This window comes from Chinchilla lanigera, unplaced genomic scaffold (genome assembly GCF_000276665.1).
Source record: "Chinchilla lanigera isolate Chin_1 unplaced genomic scaffold, ChiLan1.0 scaffold00035, whole genome shotgun sequence".
Lineage (NCBI taxonomy): Eukaryota > Metazoa > Chordata > Mammalia > Rodentia > Chinchillidae > Chinchilla > Chinchilla lanigera.
The window spans coordinates 1,424,055-1,438,913 of record NW_004955436.1 but is presented as its reverse complement, the minus strand read 5'-3'; the positions used below and the strand labels follow the sequence as shown (position 1 = coordinate 1,438,913).

The 14,859-nt window shown below is 41.5% G+C and overlaps 1 protein-coding gene across 8 annotated transcripts in view; it reads left to right on the top strand.

Moving 5' to 3' along the window:
• Window positions 1-14,859, top strand: part of Cep85l (centrosomal protein 85kDa-like) — a gene marked incomplete in the record, with an annotated part of 129,581 nt that overhangs the window by 43,148 nt on the left and 71,574 nt on the right. For all 8 annotated transcript variants that reach the window (XR_001234954.1, XR_001234956.1, XR_001234953.1 and 5 more), the window contains 1 exon segment: window positions 14,058-14,179. Coding sequence is in view for 1 of the 8 variants with exons in the window: in XM_013516602.1 (XP_013372056.1) it covers window positions 14,058-14,179 (122 nt within the window).

Genomic DNA, 14,859 nt, shown 5'->3' with positions numbered 1-14,859 from the left:
CAGACTTAGAGTTAATTATGTTTTATTGGAGATAATGTTGAAGGCCAAGATAGTTACTGTAATGGAATTTTAATAGTTTTTGTTGTTGTTACTGCTGTTTTGATCCTGAAGCTATATAATGCTATAAGACAAAAATTAAACATTTCCACAAAATCAGATTTTATACTTTCCTGCCTTATTTTGTTCTTGTGTCTCATATCTTTGTGTATGTGGAGGGCCTGTGTGTGAGAAAATCAGGTTGATGACTGTTTTTGGGTTAAAAAATAAAAGCTTTATCTTATAATGAACTAGTAAGTATTTAATTCATGTTTTCTTTGATTAGGAGTTTAATAATACATTTATAAATAATAATTGCCATATTTAAGCTGATGTATATTACCCCAAGAAAAATAGCAATTTACTAATAATCTAAGTATTTAAGGTTTTTTAATAGCTGCATTAAATTGCCAGAGTCCTGCCAAATTTTTAATAAGCAGACTCAATATCAAGCACAACTTTGTAGCAAAGAGGGAAATAGCTGTAAATTCTTTATCATTTGCATGATAATGGAATTGACCCAGAGTTGCCTGTGCTTAAATACAAGTTGTGCAGTGTTTCTAAAAGGATGTGCTTGCTTTATTCTAGCATTTGCTTTCCTGAAAAAGTCTACTTAAGTGAAGTCTTACTGAGTGAATCATACTTTGAACTTTGTAGAGATATTTTATCTTAGGGCAGAACTAAGGAAAGCACCGTTTTGAGAAGCTGGCCATCATTCTGGTCTGTGTAGATAGTCTTTTTATATATTAGATTTACTTAAATCACCGCACATACAAACTCCAAGTTTTTAAATTTCTTCTTCAGTTCACAAGCGGCTGCTTGTCGTTATTTTCTGACGCTCACAGCAGAGCGATCGCAGCCTGCCTCTCTTTGCTTACTGGGAGCGAGTGGAGTGCAGCTCTGCCACAGCTGCTGCTGTGCCCTTAAATGGACATGATCTTGGCTTCTTCCAAAGAAAGATAAAATCCTTCTCTTGAGCAAATCTGTTATTTAAAGAATCAACTAAAACAAAATGAAAATAGTATTTCAGCCAAGACCCTCTGTAAACATTACTAAGGGAAAACTTACAACCTTACAATAAGCCCAAATTACGAATTTTTTGACACTTTGCTCAGTACTTTGCAACCATTTTATTTCAATTCTTACATAATAACAAATCTCTCATCATTTGTCAGTGGTACTGAAGCCGAGAAACTTACAGTGGCCTATAGTAATTTGTCAGCGATAACACAGCTGGTTTATAGAGGATGAACTGAGAAATCCGATCTAGATGTGTGTCTGGCTATAGTTCTGGATAGGTTAGTGTGTTGTAGTGAAAATCATGTGGGTGTAGCTGTCACAGAGCAGCAGGTATCGGCTAAGAAGCTCTGAAGATGGAGATGGAAGGATTGCTGAACACTGTAACTGGTTCTGGAAAGTCTGCTCTAAGTGGTCTGCCCTTACATATTCATTTGAAAGGGAAGCTTAGAGAGGGATCATTGTAGTGCACTGTGATCATTCTAAGAAAATAGCGCTGGCACCACTGAGCTGGAGAGACTCAGGAGCCACAGTAGGCTGGATGAAGGGTGTCCGCATGAGCTCATGTTTGCAGGCTTCAAAAGCATGCATGCGCGTGTGACTGGCCTTATGTTCAAGCTGTGTTGTGGTGTTGCAGTAGTTTGAGATACTGTGTACATCCATCACCGCTTGGAAATTAGCTTAATTAGAGCTGCCTGTAGGTATTATTATTTAATGGGTTGGTGAAGAAGCACATAAATTCCTTTATCATAGGTTTGTTTTTTAAAAATAATTTTGATGTAATATTTCCTTTATGTATTTTACTTTTTGAAAATGTTGTTTTAGAATGGTTTTAAGTTTGCAGAATTATTATAGAGCTAGTACAGTGCCCCTGCATATCCCACCACCAGTTTCTCCTGTTGCTCATACTCTGCCCTGGTGTGGCCGTCTGTTCCAACAGTGCACCAGTGTTGCTGCACATTTTAACTAAAGTCTCTACTGAGCTCGATTTCCTTACTCCCTCCAGGGTGCTGTCTGGGACACCGTGTTCAGCGCCCTGGTTGTGACATGCCTTGGACCATCTGTTCGCTGGCTGATGGTTCTGAAGAACGCTTGGGGAGCACACTGGGTGTTTCTCGTGGTGGCCTGAGGTGCAGGCTGGAGAGGTGGGAGACAGCTCCCGGGGCACCGTCTGCAGAGTCAGCACAGCCCCTCCCTGTGGACACTGGCCTGCTCGCCTGGCCCTGCTGTTACGTGCTGGGCTTCTCCAGTGTCCGCTTCACATTTTCCGTCTCCTTTCCATCCTGGGCCCTTGGGAAGTACAGGGAAGGGAAAATTTCTTTTCCTTGCCTATTGGAAGTTCATGGCTGAGGCGTCTATGACTAAACAAAACAAGAGATTAATAGCAGTGACTAAAGCACATCCATTTATTGTATATGACATGAGAGCCTTCACAAGGACTACAGCGATAGAGACACTTGTGTCTTTGAGGGTTTGTGGGGAGGTGGAGAGCGGTGCAGCGTCTGAGTGGAGAGGGGAAGGTGTGAGCGCCTTATCCTAAACTCTGAGGCAGGGCGAGCCTGTGCACTTCTTGTCTTGGTCTTCGGAGACAAGGAGGGGAGAATGGGGGTCAAGGGCGATTCCACTGTCCCGAGCTCAGAGAGATGGGCGAGAGGAAGCAGCGAGTGCTTCCCTGTCTGCTGTCTTCTCAAATGCATGGTGCTGTGTTTTGGGGTAGTGTGCCCTGAATCCCATCAGAAGAGTCCTTGTGCACAAACCACACTTAGGCTCCACACCCTTGTGAATGCAGTAACTACAAAAATTATTTGCAGCTGGGTGTGGTGGTGCTCGCCTGTAATCCCAGCACTGGGGAGGCTGAGGCAGGAGGATTGTTGTGAGTTTGAGACCAGCCTGGGCTACAAAGTGAGCTCAAGGCTAGCGTGAACTGCATAGCAAGACCCTGCCTCAAAAAGACAAAAAAAAATTATTTGCAGTCCTTTTTATTTTATGTCTACGAAAATGTCTTGAGAACAGATTGGTAGGTTTCAGTAGTGTGCCAGAAAGATCCATGGCACAAAACAGTTGGGAATTCTAGAGGTTTCTATAGCCTCATGCGACAGCACTTCTTTGAAAGAGGAATCATGAGTTTCCAGCAGGCTGAGCTCCAGAACTTTTAGCTTGGTATTTTAGGTACTATCTTTGTTGTTTTGTCTTCTGGCACATTCCTTTGTGTCCTGTGCTCTGCCTGTGTACAATGTGCTGTGACCCTCTAAACAGGTTCCTGTGCTATTTTAAGCCTCAATACTTTCTGCAGAAATGTCCTCCTTGTCCCCGTCAAAGTGTTACTTCAATTCCTCTCTTCTGTGGGAGGTTCTCTGCCTCACACCCGACAATTTTACACGCACCTCCGTTACGTGGTCTCTGTGGTTTGTGAATGTGTCTGCCCACCAACCTGCAGGTTCTTGGAGGCCACTTCAGAAACTTCTTTGCGCTGCTGCTTGCTCTTTGTAGCATGCTTATGTCGAACAGACTGACCCAAAGTGTTCCCTAAATGCTAATTGGAGCTCTAATAAGGTGGGCACGGTGAAGGGCTGCATTCGTTCAGTAATCCTCCTCCATTTAGGAGGAGGAGAAGGGTATGAATGGTTAGGACAGCAGGCTGGAGTAAAATACTCAGGAAAATACCTTTCTTTATATTCAGAGGGTAAGAGTAAAGGAAGGTCATACTGTAAGCCCATGCTTCCGGAATTGAGCCTTTTGAAAAATTATTTTCTTGGATTCATAATACTGTAGTCCTTAGTACTTTGTACACTCTCAACATTGGTATATGCATAGTGTGCTTTTACTCACATAGTTATTTTAATTGTAATAGTTTTTGGTGTTTTAGTAAGAAGCACCCATGAAGTCACCATCTAAGAAAAGGCAGCATATTCATGGTAGCAAGGGTCTCAGCCACAGGTCTAGTCGTGCTCCCCTGGTCTTCTCAATCAAGGAAGTGATCATTTTGAATCCTCAGTTTACTTCTTTGCTTTTGTTTTTATTTTTATATGTGTCCCTAAGATATTTTTTACTTTCTCACTGAAGTGTATCATGATGTGTGTAATCTTTTACACTGAGCGTTTAAACTCCAGCTTGAAGTGGTGTCAGGTGGGTAAAGGATTCAAAGAAGCATTTGAACACGAGGATCACTTAAGTGATAACTAAATTAAAGCATTTTAATATTAGACAGGTACATAAAATAGTAAAACGCAAACTTTGAATGAATTCTTTGTGAAACAAGATCTCAAAGATAGGGAGTTTTTTGTTTCTGTTTTTGTTTTTAGGTTAGTCATCCCAGACACCCAGAGATTTTAGTTTTACTATCAGGGGTGCTTTTCTATGAAAACTTTGAGAGTTACTGTCTTAAATTTTAAAGCTACCTAAGGAATGATTAGTTGAAAACACGTGAGAAAAATGAGACTGTGAGGACACTGGAGTGAGACTAAGAGGCTAGGGCCGCACTCTCGCTAGGACCCCTCCGGGGCAGGGGAGAGAGTGGGGCTTGCTCCTCAGGGGAGAAAAGCCCTGAGGGCAGCCCTGGGGTGTTGGGGAGGTTCCCCCTGTCTGTCTGCAAGCCCACAGTTTGCTTTTTCAGCACTGTCTGAATTCTTGACAGATTTTTTTCCTTATTAAATATCTCAGACATGGGGCCAGATAGTTTAAGAAAATTGGAGGGTGTGTGTGCATGTGAACTATAGAAAATACCCTAAATGATAGAGACACTGTAGCACATAAGTGGTTTCAAGGGAATTGTCAGTCTGCAAGTAATAAGGAAATGAAACATTTCACTCTTGGACGTTAACTGCCAGTGCGAGCTAACTCCAGTAGAAGAAGAGATTCTGACTTCAAGGTAAAATAAGCACATAACAACAGTATGGCCGTGGTTTCTAAGAGAACAGTATATTTTATATGAAGGGATCTGACAGAACCAAAGCTAAAAGATGACGAGAACACACGTAGCGCAAGTCAAATGTCATGGTGGAAACCAGCCCTTACGTCTCCAGACCCTTGCTTCAGAATTCCTGTGGCCACCTTGCTATTCCATTCTTAAGGTGATTGCAGTTCAGCACGGTGGTTTTTGCTGAGCCCCTACAGACATTAAATTTACTGTCTCTGTGCTTGGCATGTAAGCTTTGGGGCACTACATGTGTTTTGTATGCAGCATGGAAACAGTAGACTTACCCTTGTCCTCCGCTGGACTCCCCACTACTGGGAAGGCAAGTGCAGGTTACAACTGTAGATCTTTATTCCCAGAGCCTCATGAACTCTCTTTGAACTTGCATAGAGCTTATTAAGTAACTAGTCTTTCCTTTCTTCACCCAGATGTCCAAGTTGACATTCTCAAGCACAACTGGATCGTCACTCGCATGCTGAAACTTTCCATTTTGTCCATTTCCTCTTCTGAGTTAAACACCTAAATGTCCTAGCATTGCACGTAGATGAATTCCCAGCTGGCCTTGCCTTCTGTTCCCACTGTAATGGTTTGACTACTTTGCTGCTGAGTTATTGATCTCTAGTCCTTTTATTATAAGCAGCTAAGTTAGGTAGAAATTAGTGCACAGTCAGAGAGGAACTGGGCTCTCAAGGAAGTCAATAAAAAGTGCATCAGAATTGTGGCCGGAGGTGCGTCTGAAGAAGGCCAGGCCTCAAGATGGAGGCAATGGCCAGGCCCACATGCCTCCCTAAGGGAAAAGCAGAAACTTGAGATTATACTGTAATTAGCACCAGCTGGTTCAGTAAGCCCAGATTAGCGTCAGTTGTCCAGGTGGGTGATCAGAGTGTCTGGACCGATCCTTTCCAAAAATGCCTTTGTTCTTTCCACGTGTCCTTGCTATGAGACTGCTTCCCTACTGACTCAGTATTAATTAACTAAGTGGTTATACTTACAGTCCTATAGGTTTGATCCCTGTTGTACCCATGTTGTGACTTTGATGTATAAATTACCTCTGACAAAGACCTTGGTGACAACCCACTTTCAGGACCCCTCCTGTTTCTCAGGAGCGCTCTCTCAATAAATCTTTCCTACTGTTAATTGCTGTTGTTCCGTGGGATTCATTCTTCGATTTCAGGGGGCATGAACTCAGGCGTCTTGACATCTATCTAGCAGGTTGGGACTTAGGCTTCTCCTGTATCACTTTCCTTCCTGTTTTATTGTTTAGGGCAACCTTTGTTGTTCAGAAGTAGGTATGGAGCCCTGTTTTGTTTGTTCCTGACTTTTATTACTTAAGTTATAAGTGCATTGCGCTTATAATTCAGACAAGTCAGAAGTTGGAGGGGCAAGTTGAGTTTACAGATTCATTTATTTTATTTGCTGGAAACTTTATGAACAGAGACTGATTTTTTTCCTAGTCTCCCTACACTGCTTGTCCCTTAAAAGTCTCTCAGTGGAATATTTTTAGAGTTAATGGATATTTCGAATATTTTTTGCCGTTATAGTATATTCTTGAAAGGATGAGCTGAAGGACAGTAGAAGTGAGAACTCCCTTGTCCTTCACGCTTGCTCCTAAAGCCTGAGGTTTCATTTAACTCGATTACGCTTTGACCTGTGTGTAACATTAAAGAGCAGAGTTTCAACAGATGGAGCCTAGTTATCTAGTTGGCTTTCGCGTGACTGGTGGCTCTGTGAAGCAGAGAACGTTGGGCCTCACAGCTACCCCATCCTTGAGCTGGGCCGCCCGAAATGAGGACTGCCCCTAGCTGTGTTTAACGTTAACAGACGAATCTGTGGGCTCTGGCTTGTGAATGAGGAGCTGTATTTCTCTTGGCATTCTTACCTTCCTCTTACTCCCTTTATGATTTTCAGGAAATCTTACTGTATTCTGTTTTTTTTTAAAAAACTAATTAAAGCCCAGATGTTCTGGTTATACTAATCTAACTTGAAAAATATTTATTTTTAAAAGCAGTTATTTTAGGCAACTCTTAAAACAATTAAACATGTAAATTTCGCTTAAGTTCTGAGCTATTCCTTTAGTCAAACCGCTGGCTATTAGTTGCCTTGCCTGCATGGATCTTAAATTTTTAAAAGTTCTTAATTACACCAAACAGTGTATGTTCGCTAAAGGATTTTTTCACTATGAACATTTTTATGTGGTTATGTATTAAAAATGCACGTTACAAATTTTATAACATTTTTAGTGTATCAGAGCATTACATATGCCATAATGTAGTGCATTACTCTTATTGACCATTAGGTAGTGTATAATTGTTGCCATTATAGACTATAAAAAATACTGATTAACAGGAAGTAAATAAATCCAAAATCTGTTTGTGTCTTGGCTTTATATCTAAATGTTAGTTCATACATAGGTGGTCAGGCTCTTAAATCGATTTGATTTGTATTTGAAATCCCGTTTAATAATATTCAAAGGTTAGTCAGTTATACTTTTTTTTGTAATTAGAGGAACCTATTTGAGAAAGTGAGTGAACATGGTAATTCGTGGGGGGAGGGTGGGTAAGGATTAGACTGTGAAACAGTAAGTAAGCAGCCAGAGCCAGAGCCAGAGGACTGGATTCATGAGCAGGACAAGGAGTCACGCTTTAGAGTTCAGATCTGGTGCCTTTTGAACTGCACCCCTGCACCGGGTACATCTCTGATTACCTCAGGTGGGAGCTTCTGTCACATGATTGCTTCTGTCCCTTAGCTGCACAGTTATATGAAATAAAAGTGCAGCTGACCCTTGATTTTCTAACAGAGGTTAATTGGATTTGGATATATGTGATTTATGCTTACCTTATGAAGCAAGAGATGTAAAATGCCCCAGTGGAAAAATTAATAAGGCCACCTTTCAAACTTGAAGCTGTTTGAATACTTTTCCACCCTCCTAATGTGCCGAGAGCTGTGTGCGCTGTGGTGTCTGTCAGTGAGGGTGTACTTCCTCTTCACCCACCTCCCAGTTATGAGGGTGGGAGGAGCACCCTCCATGCTCATTTGCTGCTGAGGTGGCCAGAGGCAGCGGTGGGCTCGTGGCCAGTCCTCGCATTCAGATCAAGGTCGTGGTTCTGGGAATGCCATGTGTGAGGGTTCCCCATTAATGTAGTCATTTTAAAAACAAATTTATTGCTTACTTGGGGCCATGGATATTAGGAGACTTTAATGACTCTTAACACTAATACTGATTTTAAAAAAATTAACTTAAATTATCTAAAAATTCAGTGCTTTATATAGATTGAACTTATGAGAATCAAACAGCACTTTTGAAACTTCACAGTTTCAAAGTAGACTGTTTTTCAAATCTTTTACAGCAGACTGAAGTTACCTTGGTGCTGCAGGTTAGGGAGAGGTTCCTGATGCCTGGCAGCCTGACTGAAGTGAGTGCAGGGCTGAACTTTGAACTGTCCTCTTCGTATGTCAGTGCTGTGGAGATGTGAGGGGAGGCGCTGATGTTTGGATGGAGGACGCTAGCTCGTTGTAGTGATCTCCAAAGTTAAATGTAAGGCAGTTGGTATTTAGCAGATGTTGTCAGCTAGTGCCTGAATGCCAGGAGAATGAGGGGTCAGACTTCATCTGTGGTGGTGCAGACTAAACTGTGGCAGCCCGTGCTGGTGCGGAGACTTGGGTTTGGGTTTTCTCAAAGGCTAAGAAATGCCCTAGGAGATTCTAGAGCTGATTGTCTGTGTTCTGTGCTATGGACCAGGTGATGAGGCTGGACTCTGGGGATTAATAACAAAGAGAGTCAGTGATGAGCTTGAGTCTTCACTACGAGGATCGCTCCAGATTCCATTCCACAGTTTTGCCCCAAGAAGACTCCTGAAACATTTTTTAAAGCAATATTTTTAACATATAGAAGTAAGAAACATTAATGGCCCAGAATTGCAGTGGTAGAAAAGAAAAATTAGTAGTATGTGGAAGGTAAGAGAAGTTAAATAGTCCCAAATGATAGGAAGTGAGGTCATCTCCATGCCCCTCCAAGAACCACCACTAAAGTGGCTCCTTTTATACCCTTTTGGAAAAGTTATTTGATACATTTTTAAATAATGTAGGCAATACTTTGGTTGCAGAATGTTTTATTAGCATATTTTTTTCTTTTGTCTCTTATAGTAAAATAAGGCACAAGATTTTATAAAATTTATTTGGTAATCTTAGTTTAGAAATATGCTAGCACTTGTTTTAATAGAAGCTGGTTCCACAGTGTGACATACTTGTTATGCATAATCTTGGGCAGGATGCAGAATAGACCTTTGTTAAACACTTGTTTTGATAAACTTCAGTTTCATGAATTAGCACTTGTACCCTAGTTTTTTTCAGTTTGAGTGCAAATAATAGTTATCTGGCTTATTATTATGAGATTGCTTCATTAACTTCTGCTGTTAATATATTTCATCTTAAGTGTAAAAAATAGAAGAATAAACCCTGGAAAAGTCTACATTGTTTGTTTTCTAAGTAAAATTCATGGGTACTGTTCATTAGAAGATTTAAGCTTCATTTTTTCTGCCTCATCTTCCCTTTGGTTGGTTTAAGGAGAGTGGTTTACCCCTCTGGTGTTTGTTTTTTTTTTTTTTTTTTTTTTGGTTTTTCTCCGGTACTGGGAAATGAACTCACAACCTGTGCTTGCCAGGCAGGTGCTGTGCCGCTGAGCTAAATCCCCAGCCCCCAGCTCCCCCCTCTGGTGTTTGATAGAGCATGTTTCTCCACCACTGTTGCATCATGGCTGTAAAGAGATCGTGATTCATGCATGGATATCTTCTCTGTTGACATTTTAAAAAATGTAGTACTGTTAACATAATGATAGACACAAACCAGATTGATTTTAGAGAGGAAAATGTCCCTCCCTTCAAAAAAAGTTAAATTGACATTTCTTTTTGTTTTCATATTTAGATAGAATATATATTGGAATTTCCCTTGTTGGTTTATTTTAATCATTTTTTCCGGCATCTTTTACCATGAAAGTAACTCAGTCTACTTGAATGTTTATTTCATAAAGCATATGAGCATGGCAAGCAAGGAGAGCATTATGGAGTTAGTAGTAAAAATAAACTAAAGAAATAATAAAACTGTTAAAATACGGTTCTTCCGTAATATAAATTTTGAAGGTTAAGACAAAGACTTCATCTTATAAATGGTCACGCTGAAGAAAGAGTTAATAGAATTTTTAATCTGTGTTTAGTTTTTGTTTGCCTTTCTTTGGTTAGAAAATATGCAGCAGTGTATTTTGCAAATAATTACATGGGCTTAGCCTTACATATTTTCTATTAAATGAACAATGCTTTGAATAATAATACAGTGTTTCTCTTAGTGAATCAGAGCTTTTAAAGCTCTGTTATTTGTAGCTTATTTTTCAGTCTTCTGCATTATTGAGCTTTGTCAATGTATTTACTTTTGGGTGCAGTATCATGCTTCTTTTTACCCAAGAGTACTTGTTAGAGTATCTCTGCAGATAGCTAATTCCAGGAGCCAGAGGAAGACTTGCTGTGCTGTTTGACAAGCTGTGAATGCTGATCACTGGGGACAGAGGCAGATGAAGGAGAGCAAGATAAGGGACTTGATGGACTGCAGAGGCAGTATTCCACTGCAGAGGGTGGCATGAATTTGACAGGAGTCCTCTAGGCCAAAGGATTGGGAGCTATTTTCAGTTGCACTACAGCGAACATTTATTAGAAGTGTATGTGGCCATTAGTGATATATTTTGGCAGCTTTTCATAGGGTCTGAGTCTTATCTCATGGCACATGTTTGAGATTGTTGTAGATGCCCCGGTCCTTGTTCATTTGTGAGTGGAACTTGCCGTTTCCATCAGAAGTCCTTATGTGTGTGTCTAGGCTGTAATGTATAGGTGCAGGAATTCTCTCCTCTTCTTGAGTTTGGAACTGCTGTTAAGTATTTATTTGTTAGAAAGTATCTTTGTTTCATCTTCATAGATGCTGAAATATTTTATGACATTTTTTCTGTTCCTTACTCATATTAGTTGGCAGTTACAAGCCTTTATAATTACCTCTTACATTTCATGTTCATGTCTAGTAAAAGCCTTATTATTCATAAGCTATAAATATGTCATATATTCATAAGTTAAATTATGACATTCTCCATGATTACTTATAATGGCTGCAGTCAAGTAGAAATATGACTACTTGATATTCTGTGTAGAACAACATGACCACAGTACTTTTATATTTTATCAGCACATGAATTTTAATACTTCTAAAATCAAATAGTACCTAGATTTTCTGGGATTTAGTAAAAATGCATACTTTACTACCAGTAGATAGCCACCATACAATCATTTGCATCTCATGGCCAGTTATGATTTTATTGAATAAGAATTCTTACTGTTTTCTGACGCCCTGGGGAGCCATTCTCTGATCAGCATTGAGAGCAGCTTAGCCTCTGTTGTAGTAGATCTGTGCTCTAGAGCAGGGACAAGGCCCTTGTGCAGGCCCAGCCCTGCCCACTGTGCTCCTTCATTCCTGGTGTGGCCCTGGCCTTTCTCTGGCCTCTGCCTGGTGGCCTTGCAGACTCAGAACAGGAGGTTGAGGAGAACACTAGCGAGCTGAGGAGGTGGCATTGTGCTCAGGGCAGCACACCCTGTTGTGTGTAGGGGCCAGCGTAGAAGTGTGGGCGTTTCCTGTGGCTGTGATGTTTGGTTTGCTGAGGTCCAGCACTCACAGAGTGCTTAGCTGCATCAGCCTCAGTAACAGCACTGTTGTGCTGCACACGTGTGTACACACACACACATGCCCACACTCAACACCCTACTCAGGTCAAGACATAGTCTCCGGTGAGTTCATCTCTTCGCAGTCTGCATAGCCACACCGCACATTCCACCCTTTTCCACTCTTCTAACTTCCATCATCGTCTGATTGTGGTTTGGTGCCAGATTTCACCTGCATGATGTAGTGTAATAATAGCTCATTTTATTGCTGTAAATGTGTAGTATTCTACTGTACACATTTACCACAATTAATTCTCCATTCCATTGTTGACACACGTCTGGGTTTTTTCAGAGTGATGACAAATTCTGTTTGCTGCTGTATTGTCACATGCAATGTATGTAAACATTTACCTGGAATAACTTTTAGAAAAACCAAGCAAAATATATCATTGTAATAGTCATAGTGAGGTATAACGCACAGGTGTGAAGTTCAGCCTTCAGACACACATGGCTTGAGTTTCGAACAATGTATGTGGTCCTCTTACCACATAAGCCTGTTGGACATGAGCTGCACCAGCCCAAAAGGCTGCTTTGCTCCTCTGTGTCAGGCTCCTACCCACGTTGGGCAGCCTCTGATCTGATTCCTGCTTCATGCAGTTTGCTATGTTGAGAAGTCATAAACAAAAGCAGCCCGAGAATGGCTTCCCTCGCTTAGCGTGATGTTTTTTGAGGTTTACGTGTGTAGTTGCATGTACCTGCTGGCAGTGCACTTCATAGATGTAGCACAATTAGCTTATCCATTTATTAGTTAATGACTGTATAAGTTGTGTTCCAATTTGGATGATTTTGAGTGAACATTTGCCTGCACATCTTTGTGGATAGGTTTTCATTTTAAAAAAAATAAAAAGACTTTAATAAAATAAAATTCCTTTCTCCATTTAATTATCCTTGCTCTTTTGATGAAAATCAGTTGACTATGATGTGTCAGTGTTTGTGGCTTCTTATTTTGTTACCATATGCTCATGGACAGGATAATGAGCAACCAGGGAAAAAACAAAAGAAAGCTTTGCTGTTGTAAAAGCAGCAAAATAATATATTAAAGAATAAATATGGCCATATTCCAGTAAAACTTTACTTAGTATATTGAATTTTTCATTTAGTGTAATTTTCGTATATCACAAAATATTTTTCTTGTTTTCAGTATTTGAAAATATAAAAATCAAATTTTAATTTTCAGTCCATAAGGCATAATTTTCAGGCAGTGGACCTTTCTCCATGAGGCTGAGGTAGGAAGACTGCAAGTTCAGGCCTAGCCTGGGCAACCTAATGACTTAAGGAGACCCTGTCTCAAAGAATAAAAAAAGGTCTGGGAAGGTAGCTCAGTGTGAAGATTCTGGGTACTGGAGCAAAAAGAAAAAAAAAAAAAAAAAAAGGGCACCAGTCTTTTTGCATTTGGGTTCTTCCTCACGGCTTCATCTTCCCTCGACTATGTCTGTATGTCTATATGACTATGTCTATATATACACCCTGTTTCCAGGTAAGGTCACTTTCTGATGTACTGTGAGTTACAACTTGAGCATGTCCTTTTGAAGAGATATAATTGAACCCATGACACCAGTATGGAAAAAAGTTTTGTTACCGTTTCATTGGTAGAAAGTTGAGCATTATCTGTCACATGGCTTTTATTGTTGTTGATTTACATCTGAAGTTTTTCTTAAATTCTCAGTATTTTTCTGAACTGTATAATTTACAGTGGAGACGAGTAGCCATCCAAATTGTATCATAGTGATCGTACTTCCCTGGCAATGTTCCCTACCTGTGACAGCATGTGTGACTCTCGAGTTGTAGCCAGATTAAATGCTGAGACAGTGCACGGCAGCTGGTGGATGTTGCAGTGCTGCATCTATCCCCCGAGGTGACCCCTGGGAGTGTTGTCTCTTGGAGCCATGGTGCCTTCCTTTGGTACTCCTTCCTGAGGCACTGATCTGCCTCTTTCTTTGAAAAGTCACTTCCAGAGGCTGGGCATGTAGCTCAGTGGTAGAGCACTTGGCTGGCATGTAGGAAGCCCTACATGCCAGTACTGCAAGATGAAAAGTACTGCAAGTCCCCAGTACTGCAAGATGAAAAGTCACTTCCCCCGGCTAACGAGATCTTGATTGTGTTCTTACAGGTAGTCATGTTAAGTGTCACATTGCCCTAGAATCTTCATTAGACTTACACGTTTACTGTGGAGCCTGCTTGAAATTCTTTATTATATTTTATTCCCAAATGTGATTTCAGATACTTGGAAATCGAAGTGAGTGCTCTCCTTTTCTGATGAAGGTGACTGGAAGACAATAGTGGCCCCTAACTGCTGCCCACAGACCCCTCCGTGTGCTAATCGTGTCGCTCTGTCTGTGCAGGGTCTGGCAGTGGTGTCTCGGCAGCGTCACTCGCCATCTGGCTTTCAGGATTTCAGCAAGTGGGAATCGATGCTGAAGATAAAAGAAGGACTTCTGAGGCAGAAGGAGATCGTCATCGATCGGTGAGTGCATTTTTATTTACTCAGTATTTCAAGCAAACGGAGATGGAGTTTAGTGACACAGATTGCTTTGCGGCAGAGTTTGGGAATTTACTGGAGCACTGACGCTACCTGTTGGGCCTGCCCTGTCCAGGTCTTTCAGGAGCCATCGTTGGTCTGTCTGTCTGTCTGGTCCCTGTCCCCTGTGTGTGCACTGCACTGCGTGGAGCTCCCTGTCTGGAAGGCTTGGTTGTGGTCGTGCTGCCCCAGACAGTGCCCCTGTGCTTTATCTTCCGGCGCCTACAGAAGAGAGCTGCCCTTTGCAGACAGTTGTGAGGGCTCTGACCTCACAGGAAAGTGGTGAATGTCTGAAGTAACTGATGGATAAGGACCGTGCAAGTTTTGGACACCCCCAACCTTGTGTAGATTATAAAGGAGGAGAAGGGCTGATCTGGATAATCAAGTGGGTCACTTGGCTAACTCTTCACTAGGCCCCTCTATGGGGCTGTGGCCCTTGGAGGCTGCAGCAGCTGTTGGGGGCAGCGTGGCCTCCATCCTTGATTAGCATGAAGGCATGGCCCCGTGGGGCTGAGGGACAGGAGCGGTGGGGTGGAGAGTACCTGGATGACGAAGCCCGGGTGTCCCCTCCGTGTCTTGGCTGTGACAGACTCATGCCCAGGACACAGGGGCTCTGGGGCCGGCTC